This window comes from Stylophora pistillata, chromosome 3 (assembly GCF_964205215.1).
Source record: "Stylophora pistillata chromosome 3, jaStyPist1.2, whole genome shotgun sequence".
Classification (NCBI taxonomy): Eukaryota; Metazoa; Cnidaria; class Anthozoa; order Scleractinia; family Pocilloporidae; genus Stylophora; species Stylophora pistillata.
This window is the reverse complement of record NC_142521.1, coordinates 36,264,872-36,281,756: the sequence shown is the minus strand read 5'-3', so window position 1 is coordinate 36,281,756 and position 16,885 is coordinate 36,264,872. Positions and strand designations below refer to the sequence as shown.

Here is a 16,885-nt window from a genome sequence, read left to right as displayed (position 1 = left end):
AAAGTTATCATTAGCAGCTAAATAATTTTTAAAATGTAAATAGTGTGGAAAACTTCAGATGGACTTTAAGAAGTTTTCTGGGACAAAAGCAGAGGAGTGTCCCTTCCCAACTATTACAACATGGTGAACACATGAAAGAAATGCAGAATGCACTGCTGGTCTGTCTGAGGCTGGACACCAAAACAAACAATCGACACAGAATAGAATAAACGCGTGTTGTTCATCAGACAAATCATAGCGAGAAGGCGTCTTGGTGAACTTGTAATTTGTGAGACCTTCTTTCTCTCCGAGATACTTTAGATGATGAAAAACAATCCCGGCAGCTTCTGATGACAACTCAGAAACGAATTTTAGAACTTCAGCCATCTTCCTTAATTTTTCAAACGTATCCATTCCTGACAGGCAGGTTACAGTTCCATTCTTCTTAACCGTCAGTTCTTGAACGATGAACCGGGCGGCGAGAAACTCATGGACGGACTTATAAAGAATATAAACGATCTTCTCACGGTTCAAAGCGGAAAGTTTGGAAACTTGGAAAAAACCGATATGTATTAGCTTTTCGAACAGATCACCATTTCTAAATTTGCTGAAGTTAAAATGAAGGCGATCTTCCAAAAGCGCGTTATATGCATGTTTTCCTATTTTGGAAAGTTCGTCTTGATATTCATATATGCTTTTATCTAAACATACTTGAGGTATAAAGAAAATGATTTAGAGACTGAATTAATGCAATGAGTAAGTAATTATCATGTAACGAGGTCCTACTCAGGACGGGAGTGAGATATAAAAGGTGCTCTGTCTTTCACTAAAACACCCCGCCTGTTTTTCCTGTGTCATCAATGGGAGATTATTAAGGGTATAAAGTTTTACTGTTTAGTAGAAATACAAAAGTGGTAGCAGTTTTCTGGAAGGATATAATCAAAGGGCTGCATGCCTTTTCGGTACAACGTGGTAAATAAAAGGGAAGAGTTTGGATCTTCTTTGCAGAAACAAATTATTAAGTGCATGTACTTCCCCTTCCCTCAGAGCCAGTGGCTAAATAGTCCACCAGTCACAGGAGTCTCCCGCAGTTCAGTGGTAAAAGCATAAAAAAGAACATTAACTTGGCAGCACGAAAGCCAAATGGTTGCCCTTGAAGTTCATCAAAACAAATCCCATAAAAGTTGGGTTGTCGAGCAACAGGCCCAGCGAAAATCTTAAATTGACCGCCATTTCAACGCCGTTAGAATGTGCGTCCATCACAACCTGTGCAGTCAAAAGTTCGTTACGACGCGGTCAGCCTGGACACTAGCAAAATTAGGACCAACGGATATCCCTACGATATGAATGATTCGGTCTGAAATAAATACCAACCCACAAGTGGAGTGAATATTTTGCTAACGGCTATTTTCAACTGTGGCCAATGTTTAGCAAAATAGCAAGCCAAGTTTCGATTCAAGGGGAAGTATTTAAGTGTGTTTTTCGAGGGATTTTGGCGAGAGTGTGTGAGACAGAAGTTTCCTTCCTTCCCTTTTACTTGGTGGTGCTAGGACGTTGAGCTGAAACACAGCAAAACGGCCTGAAATCGCGAAAAGAACAGCACAGACTACTCTGTGCGAAGGTAAGACTTTATTTCTTTCATTATTTCAAACAACTTTATATTTACGGAGCTCAAAAGCAAGTCCAACTAAACTACTATACAAACTCTACAATAATCCACGTGAAAGAGCCTGTGACAGAGCCTGGGCCGCCTGTGATCTTTGTCATAGTTCTCGTCATCATCCTTATCATCATCATCTGGCTCGTTTCTGAATCTTATTCCTTTTTCTTTGAGCTCAGCTTTTGTACGAAGTCGGTGGATGTCCCTCTCCCATGTATAATCCTTCTCCTATCACAAGAATAAAGGGCAACAATATCAACTACAGCACCAATAATGTGTAACACTCAACTTGCATTTTCAGGCAAGATAAATTTTCAAAACACCTGTTTCATTAACTATGTGTAAAACTCAACTTACTTTTTCACACACAAGCTAATTACTTGACGCATTCAAATGTATTTGTCCAAAAAGCGAACAGTGAAAGAGAATATTCACTTTTGAATTCAAATAGCTACAAGCGACTAACACTATTTCACAACAGGGAAAATGTTCTTAGATATAAATAACAAACAGCAATGGTCCCTGGCAATTAAATTAAGGCGATACTTGACAGACAAACAGATGATTAAATTAAATACTATATTTTTTAAAAGGAAAGAAAACTGTCTAATATCTTCTCAAATTGATATAAATCCGCATACAAAGTATTGGCTATCATTATTTACCCGAGGGGAAATGAAAAGTTTAATAATTTTTTAACCTTTCACACTTACACGCGACGGGTTTTACTCCACAGCATTTCTCCACTAGCAAAACTGTTTGTTTTGCACGAAATTATTTTAATCCCTGTCTAGTTACGTTACATCCCTAGGAGCATATATCTATAAAATTAAACACGCGCTGCCAAACTTCAGAGGGTACGCTATTTCGTTCATAGTCCCTAGGTACGAACAGAGCAAGAATCGTAACACGAATACAAGGTTTACTTCGGGAAAGGAATACAGAATTGTAAGTAAAATTAAAAGATATTTGCTGTTTGAATAGCGCTTTATACTATTACTAAAAATAGATTTTGCTACGTGATAACCTATGAGACCCCCCGCACAGACTCAGACAAACATTGCGACCAGCTTAATGAAATGTATGAGCGAGAGCTGTAAAATTAAAAGAAAACGACGGAAAATTTCGTCAAAAAATGACTTGGCGTTCCAAAAGGAAGCGGTGTGGTTGGTACCAAATACTGTTGTTGGGGTGAGTGTAAGACAGACTCAAAATATGCAGATAAATGGCCAAAGTCACTCAAAGAGAGAAAGGAATCGTGGAAGAAAGTATTCATTCCTACCAAAACCTTCGTGAGACATGGCAAAGTGCAAGCGTTGGCTAGCGGCTTGTCCACGTGAGTTTTTTACGGAGAAAAATATAACAAGAAACACTTAAGTTATATTTGTGCTCTTCACTGGCCCGGCGAAAAAGGTCCAACAGCCGAATTTCCCGATCCACTGAAGGCAAATCTTAGACCAGCGCAAGTAAGTTGAGCACATGCTCCTAAGAGGAAAGCACCGAAAGAAAGAGAAAATTCAACGTCAAAGAAACAGAAATTATTCAATGACGACTGCACGAACATCAATTACATAAACTACATGAACTGGCATTTAATAGAAACACAACCAGCATTTAGCGCAATATACAACAATCCGCCGCTCGTATCTTACAAAAGAGGGCGATCGCTCAAAGACATACTCGTGAGGGCCAAACTTTGAACAGGCTATTCTAAACACTCGGTAGGGAGTCGTGTAGGCCTGTCAACCCCCTTTTTACATTGTATGCATCAGAATTTTCTTGAAGAACTTTGGCAGCAAACCATTTTCCATGATCGATTGCCGGATCAAGGGTGTGATAATTCCCGCATCTCCCACAGACTGTACAAGATCTTCTCGTTTACCGCTTAATTTTAAGCCCATACATTTTAACCACCGTTTTAGCTGGTCTGCAGTGTATTCTTCCGGTTCTCTTTCAAATTTGGAGCCAGGAACGCCGTCCTCGTCGGTCAGAATTGTAAGGGAATAAGCGAACTAATCGCCATTTCCCTTGGAGCTCTCAAAGAAGTAGAGTTTGTTTGTCTGAGTCACGCGGGGGGTCTAAAATCTCATGACGTCATTAGTATAAAGCGCTATTAGTTCAGGGACATTACGGCAGAGTGCCTACAAACGATTGTAATTTGTCTGTTTCAGTTTGACTCTATATCCTTCTAGAGAGAAGGAGTGCAGAAGTAAATTCTACATATTTCCCAAGCTGATGAGGTCTATTACAAGTTCAATACACTGTTACACGACTGAAAGTTAGACAACTCTAGATATTCCTTTTTGATAATCCGAGGTTGTCGTTGTAATGTTTTTCTCTGCTTTACTAGAAGCATAGAGTATTCCTTTCCCTGAAACCGTAACATTCTGACAAAACTCCATGTTTGAAGCAAATGCGAGACACCTAGTAAATAATAATGATAAAAAACAAATAAAAAAAAACTTCAAGGTTCACACTTGTGCTCCGCTCAACTAACGCCTCCTAACCTATCATTTCATGCCACATAAGTTGTCTGTTGTTTTTTTTTTTTTTTTATATAAGAAGGATAATGCAGCATTTCCGTATTCCTCGAAGCAAACAAAAAACGCCCACACTCTACAGGAAAGGCTAGACGAGCAGCGAATAAGGTAGGCAGATGTTTTATTCTAGTGATCGTAATAAGAGTTTCACATCAAAAAGTTGTTTACGTTCAGCGATGTCACAGAAACATGGGAAGCAGCGTAAAGTGTACACAGAATCAACTCCACGGTGTGTGGTAAATTGAAGTTTAAAACTTATTTTGTTATGATTTACGGGAGACCAAGCAGAAACAAACATACGATAGCAAGTTTAACAACTTCATTATCAACAATGTTGTTCTTTAATTTTTCTTCAAAAGTGAGCTTATACGACGAGAGAGAGACCGATAGGCCCCGATTTCTGACAGAGTTACGCAACACGAGCAGAGTAGCCAAAAGAGAAAAGAATCCAACTGATAAATAAGAATAAGGAAACCATTTAAGAGCGAATAAATTATAACACAGTGCCGAGTTTGACTAATGGTCGCGTCTCGCGGATAGCGCCTTTTAAAATGATTTGTTTTGCTTTTTAGTTGTTTATTAGCGGGGTTCTCAAATAAAAACCCAAATAAACACATCCCACAAAAACAACACAAGCCTAAAAATTTCAAAAATTAAACTCCTGATTACCCAAAGAAATTTTGTCAGTGAAAAATTCTCACAATTCCTCTTTCCTTGTTTCCCTATGTAAGGCGTAACTACAGAAGATTTCTCTTTCAATATTACCTCAAAAAGAAAACCCAATCAAATGAACTCACAAAGTTTATCAAAAAATATCACCAAGCCTCGTTCCATTAGGACAACTTCATGTACTATACTGGACACTACTGACAGAAAATATGTAGTATTCAAGTCTTGAAAGCTAAATTTGTTTCTTTCTTCATTCAGTTTCGAAAATACTTTTCCGCAAACCATATCCAAACAAGCAACGATGTAACGGAAACATGGAAAGCAGCGTGAGGTGTACACAGGATCCGTTTTACTGTCTGCCAAACTGAGGTTAAAAAATATCATTGCTCAGGATTATTTAATGGACGATTGCAAGACCAAGTTGAGACAGAGACTTACGAGATTCACTCAAGAAAAATTCATTATCTGCAATGTTTGTCTTTGATATTTCAAAACAAAATAGTGTTATCATGGAGACCTAGGAGACCAGGAGGCTCTACGAGCAACTGACGGAGTTACTCAACACGAGCAAATAATCCAAAGAAGAAAAGAATCCAACTGATAAATGAGTATAAGGAAACCACTCAAGTCCCAGTTAACTATAACACCGTGCCAGTTTCGTTAAAGAAGACAATTATTACACCTTCAACTTTTGTTGAATTATTTCCTATCATCGGCACAAACCTTTAAGACGTGAAGATAGGAAAAGAGAATCAACGCGACTTTCACTTAAAAAAACCAATTCGGATTTTAAAAAAGGAAAAAATCCCTTTTCTTCGCTCATATATATTTATTGGGGTTCACGCTCCCTGATAGCAAAAGCGAATAAATGCCCGCATAGAATGTAGGGAACAACTTCATCGAATTCAAAGCACGTATGGGTTGAACAGTCCTTTCTCGTTAAATAATCAAACCCAAATAACAGCATCCCACAATAATAACAGAAGCCGAACAATTTCAAAATTCAAAATTGATCCGAGGAGTTTGGTCAGACAAATATTCTCACAACTCGTCTATTTTTTTCTCTCTCAAGTAAGGCGTAACTACACAAGCAAAGCAAAGGTCAATCGAATGAACTCCCAAAGTTTTTAATTATTGTGTAATCAGGAAATATCATGTCATTTGGAAGTCCCTCAATTTAATCTTCGTAATTAACATTATCAAGTGCTCTGCTGAAGAGCATCTAAACAAAAATTAGATGCATAACAACTGAGTGAAACAACAAAATGGCACTTACATGGTAATCGGTGTTCACCTCAATGTTTCTCTCATCTCCTGCTGTACACAACTCTTCAAATTCTGTCCTTGTCATCTGAACATCTTGAAGGAACAGGATCCTCAGCTCAGGAACACTGCTGAGATGTTGGACCACATCCCTGACCCCGCGGCCAAGTGGATTGGAATTTAGATCGAGAAATGTCAGCAGTAGCACATACTTTAGTGCATGGGCCAGTGCTGATGCTTCATCTTCACCCATATTTGTATTCTTCAGGTACAGGTTAGTCAGATTGGGTACATTGTTCAGGCTCTTGGCCAGTTCAATAATCCCGTGACCCAAGGCATTGTCGTCTATATTCAGTTTTTCTAACTTGTTTAAGTACTTTAATGAGGCAGCCAGTGCTGATGCTTCATCCTCACCCATATTTGTATTGCTCAGGTCCAGGTCAGTCAGATTGGGTACATCGTTCAGGCTCTTGGCCAGTTCAATAATCCCGTGACCTAAGGCATTGTCGGCTATATTCAGTTCTTCTAACTTGTTTAAGTACTTTAATGAGGCAGCCAGTGCTGATGCTTCATCTTCACCCATATTTGTATTACTCAGGTCCAGCTTAGTCAGATTGGGTACATTGTTCAGGCTCTTGGCCAGTTCAATAATCCCGTGACCCAGGGCATTGTCGCGTATATTCAGTTTTTCTAACTTGTTGAAGTACTTTAATGAGGCAGCCAGTGCTGATGCTTCATCCTCACCCAGATTTGTATTCCACAAGTTCAGCTTAGTCAGATTGGGTACATTGTTCAGGCTCTTGGCCAGTTCAATAATTCCGTGACCCAGGGCATTGTCGTGTATATTCAGTTCTTCTAACTTGTTTAAGTACTTTAATGAGGCAACCAGTGCTGATGCTTCATCTTCACCCATATTTGTATTACTCAGGTCCAGCTTAGTCAGATTGGGTACATTGTTCAGGTTCTTGGCCAGTTCAATAATCCCGTGACCCAGGGCATTGTCCTGTATATTCAGTTCTTCTAACTTGTTTAAGTACTTTAATGAGGCAGCCAGTGCCGCACATTCCTTTTCTCCCATTTGTACAGTTTCCAACACTAATCTCGTCAACTGTGGCACGTGATGAAGATTCTCAGCCAAATGACTCACACCACTGTGTAAAGGGACGAAGGACAGGTCGAGCTCACGCAAATTTGGAGAATGCTGCAGTGAGTCAGAGATAAAAGCTTTATACTTTGCTGCTGTATTGATGTCGGAAAGTCTTAATCTGTGGAGATTGTCAGTAAAATTAATTCCGTTAATCGCGCTCTCACTCAATTGAAAGGCTTCCTCCTCCTCCTTCTTCTCCTCTTCCTCCTCCTCCTCCTCCTCCTCCTCCTCCTTCCATAGTCTCTTTGTTTGAATTATAATTTTAATTCCAATTTCTCGAGGAGCTGTTACTAAAGGCAACGCGTTCTTCAACAGAACAGCTTCCTTAAATGTGTGAACCCAAATGTCAACCTCTCTCACCAGTGACAAACAGTGGTTCTCAGTCAAAGGTACATCAATGTTGTTGTTTTCGTTATTTACTAAATTATCCACAGGTGGCTGAGAAGAGCAAACCGGCGCTGATACCAGTTCAGGAAACAATTCAGAATGAAAAACCTCATCTGTTATGTCAATTAGATAGACAAAGTTTCTCCCCCCGGATTTTTTGAGGAAAGAGTTCCTACCGAGTATATCTGCGTACTTCTGTACATCTTTACTTTCTCCAGAATACGTTAAAAGAACCGCGTTCAAGTCTAACATTATTGATAGAACATCATCGGGAAAATGTTCAAACGGCCAGTCATGTACAAAAAAATAGTTTGGGAAACTGCTGACAGATTTGAAGAAGTGTTCTACAGCAGCAGTAGACGTGTTTTTTTTCGTAAGTATCACAACATGGTTAACACATGAGAGAAATGCAGAATACACGGCTGTTCTGTCTGAGGCTGGACACAAAAACAAACAATCGACACAGAGTAGAATAAACTGTCGTTGTTCGCCAGACAAATCATCTTCAGAAGGTGTCTTGGTGAACTGGTAATTTGTGAGACCTTCTTTCTCTCCAACGTCATGTAGATGATCAAAAAGAATCCCGGCAGCTTTTAATGACAACTCACATGCGAATTTTAGCACTTCAGCCATCTTCCTTGATTTCTCAAACGTATCAATTCCTGACAAGCAGGTGACAGTTCCATTCTTCTTCACGGTCAGTTCTTCGACAACGAACCAGGCGGCGAGAAACTCCTGGACAGACTTATGAAGAAAATAAACGATCTCCTCACGGTTCAAAGCGGAACGTTTGGAAACTTGGAAAAAACCCACATCTATTAGCTTCTCGAAGAGATCACCATGCGCACATTTGCTGAAGTTAAAATGAAGACGGTCCTCCAAAAGAGCATCATATGCAAGTTTTCCTATTTTGTAAAGTTCCTCTTGATATTCATCTATGCTTTTACCTGTTGCCACGTTGTCTGCATCTTTTGTAGCCATGTGATCCAAGAGAGTCTGAATAAATTGTACGTAAATGTGCGCACGAGACGTGGGTAACTGATGCTTTTTCTCTTTCCAGAGAAGACACAACATCAACAACAAAAGCGGTATTTCTGCCATCTTTTCGAGGTTCTGCTTCTCCAGGTAGTTAAGTAACCCTTCCACGTCCTCCTCATCAGCAAGAATCTTTCTTGCAAACTGTTTCTTTTGTTCCCTGCTATCGAGCCCGTTGATTTCAAACTGAGCATGACTTGGCACTCTAAGCTCATCCTCTTTCACTGGCCGCGTTGTGATCATTACACAACAGTCTCTCAGCTGACTGCCTCTCCAAATCTGGTGAACTGGGGATGACTTTCCACCGCTGTACTCGTCATATCCGTCCAATATAAGCAGCACTTTCTCCTGGTTCTGACGAACATATTCATACAAGTTATTGACTGCCATCGGGTCATCAGCAGACAACAGTTTAGCGGTTTTCAACATAGTACAGAGGTCCGGAATATCACAAACGTCTCGCAACTTGATTAACAGTAAAAGAGAAAACTTTCTGAGGATCTCCTTTTTGCCATCTGCCCAATCTACAGCTAATATTTGACTGAAAGTAGACTTTCCTATTCCAGGTCTTCCATACACTAGAATTCGTCTACGGATGGGATGATGTTCGTCACCTTCAAATACTTCACTGATGTCTCCCACCCTTTTTTTCGTTGCCCCGTCAGGTTTTCTGTGATCTTGTAATAACGTCAACTGTATGTATATGTCATTAATGTGTACCGTGTTGTCTGGGTCCCATGGTGTTATTTTCACTTGACACATGGTGCTGTAAAACGTTCGCAGCTGGTTCTGGCACCATTCCAAAGATTGCATCGCAGAGGAATCTGTAGACAAAAAAACACCTTCTTAAATTTTTGGTAACTCTCAAATTGAAGAGAACATAATCATTTCTAGACTAGAGTTTTTCATCAGTTTAGAGGCTGCATTTTTATCAACTCTAATTTGTAACTTCAGTAAAACTTACTCTTCAAATCTGGGAGTAAATAGAGTGAATCATATTGTCGTTCGTCATATAATTCTATATTTCCCTTTATCTGGGCATTACGGTCCCCCCTTTACCCCTTTATCACAAGTGGTTTAAACTACTGATATTTGAACACTGAGTCCTAACCTTGACTGGAAAGCTCTATTATTAAATCAGTGTCGCTGTAGAGGTTATACAAATGCAGAACTGGGAGGAATTTAACACGTGTGTGATTCTCCTTACCTCTGCCCGAGAAATTCAACATTTTTGAATGCTGAATTTTAACTGCAGTCTGTTAAAACTTAAAAAACTGCAGCCTATGCTATAATTGGTCTAAGAGACTCTTGATTCAAATATATACCTGCTACTTTGTCAGACGAGGCTTGTGACTGATGGGAAGACTGGGCACTAGAAGACGATGGCTGTACCGGAACGTCTTTACTCAGTGCTGAAAGTTGTCTGTCAGTTGAATTATCTTCAAGAACAGAAAACCAAACAGACAGCAGTTAGACAGCCTCGTGAGGTTAGGAAAAGAACATGGCACTACATTTAGTTCAAACCACCATCATTCTAAACCTGTGTCCTAACCTTGCTTGCTAAGCTATTTGCTGAAACAAATGTGGGTGGAAGATTTCTATAAATGCAAATCTACGTAGTGAGGAGTTGGTGCCATGCATTTAATCTCTTCTACCTCTGCCTAGAAATTCAACATTTTCCGTACACTAAGGAGAAGCACCATGCTGTAATTGGGCCAAAATTACTACTCTTGGAAGTCTTAACGGACATACTGTGAATTTGTAGACAATGACAGTGACTCAAGTGATGTAAGTAATATAGCACTTTACTGTCTTTATGTCATCAATGATAATTTGGTTTCATCAACTCAGTTGATAACATAAAATAGCCACCGTAGAGTTTCTAAAACTCACCTTTTGAGAGTTCGCCCTTAGTGTGACCGCACAGAGAAATGTGGATGGTGTGTGGTTTATATCATGGGGGTGCAGCAGGGGAGCTTACAACGCAGGAGATTCTACATGTAAATGTCTACATCATTCTACAGTTGAATTATGGGGGTCAGAGGTCTTCTTTCCCGGGGGACAAAATTTTTCAAAAAGTTTAAAAGCATTCCACCATCAACCTTGAACAGATTCAAAACCCGCACGGATAATAACCCGCACGGATAATAACCCGCACAGATAATAACCTGCACAGATAATAACCCGCACGGATAATAACCAGCACGGATAATAACCCGCACGGATAATAACCCACACGGATAATAACCCGCACGGATAATAACCCGCAAGGATAATAACCCGCACGGACAATAACCCACACGGACAATAACCCGCACGGACAATAACCCGCACGGATAATAACCCGCAAGGATAATAACCCACACGGATAATAACCCGCACGGATAATAGCCCGCACGGATAATAACCCACACCGAGAATAACCCGCATGGATAACCCTCACGGATAACTTAGAGCTCCTGTATGTTGAGTTGAGGTAAACGTCATTATTTAATTTGTCAGCTTTTGCTAACTCAGCAGAACATCTATCAACAAAGCAAGTGAAAATTGCTGACAAACATGTAACATTTCTGATCCAAGAGCTGTTCTCATTGATCAGCACATGATGATAAATCATTAATCATGTTTTTAATTCAGTTTAGGTAGAGACTTTGGTGATTTGGTTCCAGCAAATTCATTTAAAACAAAACTAAACAGCATACAAGGACAGCTTGTAACTGCAGGCAAATAAACTGTAACCATGAAAACAAAGTAATGCTAATCTGTTTACCTTTGTAATGTGGCCAATCATCAAAAATGCTGCATTTATTTAGAATGCTGACAACAAGAGAGGCTGCTGTGACACTGGCAAATGTTTTCCAGCTTTCTTTTACTTCAGATCCATCTGCATAACCTGAAATACCCTTGACGACAACCCACTCCATTTTCAGATCATGTGCTGCACTGTAAACTCCTGAGACAAGAAATGACAAGCTTTCATAAATACCACAACAACTTTGCCCCAACATCTATTGCTTTTTACCTTTACCTTTGTTATCAAAGATTTGTAGGAAACTGGAGACATATTTTGGAAAGTCACGCTGCATATATACTGCTGCAGAGTTAGTCCCTCCAGCAACAACTTCTCTCAGTTTCCACACCATTGGGATATTAAAACTGTAACTCTTACTCTCTCTACATGTACATGAAATGCTAGTTTGTTCATCAGTATTGGCATCTCTACTTCTGGGTGTAGAGACATATTGTGAGAGTAAAGCATCCCAGTCAAAACTATGAGACATGAGTTCAGTAAAAACTCTCTTTTCAATGATTAAATTATATCCCATTATCTCTGTCATTATACTGTCAGTAACATTTACTTCAAACAGAAAGAGATCTCACCCTCCCCTTCTGTTTCAATTGCAATTGCTCCAGGAAATGACTTCACAAGTTGGCCATTGCGCCTCTCAGCTTGTACAAGTTCAGAACCACTCAAAATCTCACCACGGTGGACTTCAACTTTTCTTTCTTTAGGATATTCTAGGGGTGGATTCCAACCAAAACCTGCATATTTAATGAGATCAGCAATGTCTTTGCTGACAGGAGCTGTGACCCCCCAAAATTCCATGCGATCCTTTGTAAACTTCTGATAGGAAGAGGTGGTGAGTTTTTCTGATAGAACCACATCCCCCAGCTTTGTTGTTTCCTGATTCATACCACTACAGTGGCCCACAGAAAACACAGCCTTTGGTCTCAACTGGGTGACAGCATTTTTTACAACAGTCAAAGAACCACCAGGAGCTTTAGAACCCTCTGAGCATCTCATCAAAGCAACTTTCAGTTTAACATCTTGATCTTCACCAATGCTGCCAAAGTATACATGACCAAGCCCTTTACAATAGCTTGTGAATGGATCAACAATGTAATAGTAGCAACTTAAGAACTCACAGTCCTTCACTGTTAACAACAGAATGTCAATTGGGAGTTCAACATCTTTCCAATCTTTAAAAGTCTGGGTTAGTTCACTTATCTCTGGAAGATTAATACTGATCTTTGGTGGGTCACCGTAACTGTTCTTTGAACTACTCTCTTCAGTTCTCACAGTTACTGACATTGTCGATCAGCTTCTGGAAAAGAAAAAAAGGGAAAATTGAATTATGCAAAGTATCAAAAGGTAATGTATAGTTTACCATAATTATTATTTGAGCTTGATAACCTGTGCCCAGCATAACATCTTGCCTCTTTCCTCAGCTTTGAATTGATGCAGCTGTAAAAGTTTATTCATTTCTGAAGTCACTTGAAGGATTACAATAGAAAATTAAAGTACCAAAACTTTGCTTTTGAACTACACTCATTTTGATAATCTCCCATCAAGACTTGGAAAGTGATAGGTTCAAGCAAGAGAAACTTGATGAAGACCCAAGTAATCTAAAAATGTAACACATCTCATTTTGCAAATAAATAAGGCTCAAATTGCCTTCTGAAATATCAAGTGCACAGAACTCACTCAAAAGCATTTTGATAGACTCATTGAAGGACTGGAGAGAGTGACACCAAAAGCTTACAACTTTTTGGAAAAAAGCTGGTGGTGCTGATGAAGAAGGTTTAAAAAATAATGAAAGAATGAACAAAATTGCCAAAAGTAAGTGAACAGGAAAAAAAACCAACAAACCAACAAAGACAAGTTCATGTTTAAGAAGTAGAAGCTCAATACTGCAGACACATTCTGACTTCTGAGGTACCCTTACTGGCTATCAAATCTGGCCAAGGTCAAGCCTATTACCCAGTTGTCATTATGCCACCTAGTGAAACTCACATTCTAAGATTGCTTGGAATGATCAACTATCTGGGCAACTTTGTCTAGGATAGTTATTTCTGATATGTCACAATCTCCAAGGAGCCTTCAACCAATTAAGCTCACTTAATTGACAAATCCATGAAGAAAGCTTTCACAAATACAGCAAGATGATTTCTGAGCCACCACTACTCTGCTGGGTAGATGAAAAGGAAAAAATTGAAAAGCAACTGTAGCCTGGGTGCAGTTCTACTTCAAGCTGGTAGACTGTGGCTTTGCAAAGTTGAAGAATGACTCAGACAGAGCAGAGATAGATACAGATAGAGAATAGGTGCCTTGTATCAGTGTTTGGTTGCACAAGATTTTACCTCTATCTGAGCATCTCCTCCATACATAAGAAAAGATTACTGCCATTACAGATAACAAACATAAATAAGAGATAACCTTAAGCAAAAGTATTAGAATAGTGCACCCACTCCAAAAGTACCACTTCAGTCTCTTTTACAGAATAGAACTCAGATGTTCTTCAATCAATCAATCAAGTTTATTGTCTTTATGTGAGGCATGGTTACCCGATTGCCTGAGCCAGAGGCTCATGTATAAAAGGGAAGACTATAAAAACTATGTACAAATAATGCTATAAAGATGAGGATAAAAAGATCAGTTAAAGTTAAATTGAATGGCATTGCATAGTGGTAAGAAGGGAAATATGAGAAATACATGTGCAAATAAACAATAATAACTACAGACAAGAGTTGTACTGACAGCTGGGTCCTAATGTGCTGAAATCAAAAGCCTTGAGCTTACAAATGAACTCACTAATCTTATTTGATTTTCTATATCAGTACCCCTACTTCTTAAGTTACATCTACTTTTGGAAATTTGGAAGAAGTTTCTAAAGTACTCTAGACCATTAGAGTTCCTGCACTTGTACAATAAAATAAGAGAACTATTATAGCATCTTTGTTCAAGAGACTGCATATCACTCAAGGATAAGATAGTATCATAATCAAGATTGCTGCCTAGATTTAGTAAAGTTTTAAGTGCATATTTGTGGACTGACTCTAGTTTAGAGCTTAAAGTTTTATTCATTCCAATAAGTAGTGGACTGAGTTATTCCAAGTGAGGAAGCAGGTAGGCCTTGTAAAGTGTTAGAGACACGCTGTGAGGCATCAGTCTTTTGAGTCATCTTAGAGCACCGATCTTGGCATAGACTTTCTTAAGCATGTCGGATATGTGCTCACTGTAAGTCAGTCTGTTATCAATAGTCACCCCAAGAATTTGAAGTGAGTTTGACATGCAATTCCACCTTAGAGTCACCAATAAAGAGTTCAGGGACATAAAAGTGACTACCAAGTATCATACCTTCAGTTTAAATACTGTTAACAATCAGATAATTTTGAGAAAACCAGGTGACCACGATGTCAAGGTCCAGGTTTAGCCAGGTTTCAAGGGGTCTTGATGTCATAATTAGATGCATAAGTTGTAGTATCATCAGCATAATTAGACGCAGAGAAGAGATTTGTCTGGCAAAGTTTAGGTCATTGAGAAAAACTTTTAAATAACAAGGGACCAAGTGGACTACCTTCAGGTACGCTGCATTTGATTTGACACCATTCAGAGAATAATTTTATGCCATGAAACTTGACCCTTTGTTGACGATCAGTCCAGTATGATTGAAAGAAGGCAATAGCATCGTAATTCAGACCAAAGGCCTGCAGTTTAGCCAATAGTAGATTGTGACATATCAAATCAAATGCTTTAGAAAGGTAAATGGCAATAGTTCCGGTTACATGTACTTTCTTAGAGTCAAGAGCCAGTCTCCAATCATCCACAATCTTAAGCAGAGAAGTGCAACAAGAATGGCCTCTCAAGAACCTGGACACATTCAGAGAGAACTGAGAATTGAAAGCATCATAAAGTTGGTTGTACATAAGCAGTGATACCCCCTAGAACAGAAAATCTGGCGGGGTGGGGGGGGCTGCAAATCAAAAAGGCCCCTGTAGGGTATGGATATTTTCTGGAACCACGTATTCACCCTTTAAACCCTAAGAGTGATCAGCATTTAACTTCATATGTACATGAGCATTGATGTCAATAGATTAACACTCACCTTTCAAGTTGCTTCTCCTCTGAGATGATAACCGCAGTTGAATTAAACTCTCAGGTACTTGTTTTCCTCTGAATTGAATCAATAATACCATCCACCAGATAAACCACTACTCAGTAGATTGTGTGGCTGATTGTGTTCACACCAATCTACTGGGTAGTGATTAATCTGCTGGACAGCAATGAAATTCAACCAGCTGTGGGAAAAGGAACTGTTTCGTCTGTACACCTAGGTGTCATAAAGCCTGTAGCTGTTGGATTATGGTACTCAAACACAGGCAGCCCAAGCTCACTACGAGAAAAGCGGACGTGACTCTTACCGTGTTGCGTAACGTTTTATATTTATAAAGGTTTGTATGGGATGTTATCGGTTTGCCTTAAAAGAGAGAAAAAAATGTCTTGTTTTGAAATATAATGGGCTCACTTTATTGCCTTGTTGTTTTCTTTGTTGATTCCGAACGTCTCAGGCCATTTTGAAGCGTTTTCGGCGAGTTAGCGCTATGTTGGTGTTCAACTGCTAAAAGAAAGACAAGGCCGGAAACCTATTTTAGAAGCGTCCGTCGCCCGAAGCGAATAATTCCGCCAAAAAATTTCCACCAGTCTCGATTCCTCCAGAAAATCAAAGCAGAGATGTTGCAGTTCCATTTTCCATTCACTCGATTCACAATTCCTCCCCCAGATCTTTCACTAGCGATACTTTTATCTCCAGATCGATAGGCTTTCCCATTTCGAATTTGGCTGGTTGAAACGACCACTGTCCCTTCGCCGATCGCACAGTATGTTGGGTAACAAAAATAAGCCCGGCGAGGGTAGCCAGCGGCCTGCAGTCCAAAAACAAACCCGTTAGCTCCCCTGGTCCCCTCGAGAGGTTTTGTCAAGACCGCATTGTTTTGATCGACCAATCAACATCGAATGAAAATGTGTTTACTAATTTAAATATCTCAGTGGAAACCCGAGATCGATCGCCATGTGCACGTTCCTGAGTGTCAAGCTATGAACGAAACCTGCGGCGAAATTCCAGGGGAGCTAACGGGTTTGTTTTTGGACTGCAGGCCGCTGGCTACCCTCGCCGGGCTTATTTTTGTTACCCAACATACTGTGCGATCGGCGAAGGGACAGTGGTCGTTTCAACCAGCCAAATTCGAAATGGGAAAGCCTATCGATCTGGAGATAAAAGTATCGCTAGTGAAAGATCTGGGGGAGGAATTGTGAATCGAGTGAATGGAAAATGGAACTGCAACATCTCTGCTTTGATTTTCTGGAGGAATCGAGACTGGTGGAAATTTTTTGGCGGAATTATTCGCTTCGGGCGACGGACGCTT

At 39.7% G+C, this 16,885-nt stretch overlaps 1 protein-coding gene across 1 annotated transcript; it reads right to left on the bottom strand.

The window, feature by feature from the left end:
- Positions 1–1,593: 1,593 nt before the first annotated feature.
- On the bottom strand, positions 1,594–16,632 carry LOC148735876 (NLR family CARD domain-containing protein 4-like). The gene is made up of 6 exons (XM_088752694.1): positions 15,568–16,632; positions 12,062–12,786; positions 11,451–11,633; positions 10,006–10,119; positions 6,125–9,504; positions 1,594–1,867 (listed from the first exon to the last, which is right to left on the bottom strand). The coding sequence occupies exons 2-6, from the start codon at positions 12,771–12,773 to the stop codon at positions 1,667–1,669; spliced, it is 4,590 nt and encodes a 1,529-aa protein (XP_088608820.1). The 5' UTR covers positions 12,774–12,786; positions 15,568–16,632; the 3' UTR covers positions 1,594–1,666.
- Positions 16,633–16,885: the final 253 nt, after the last annotated feature.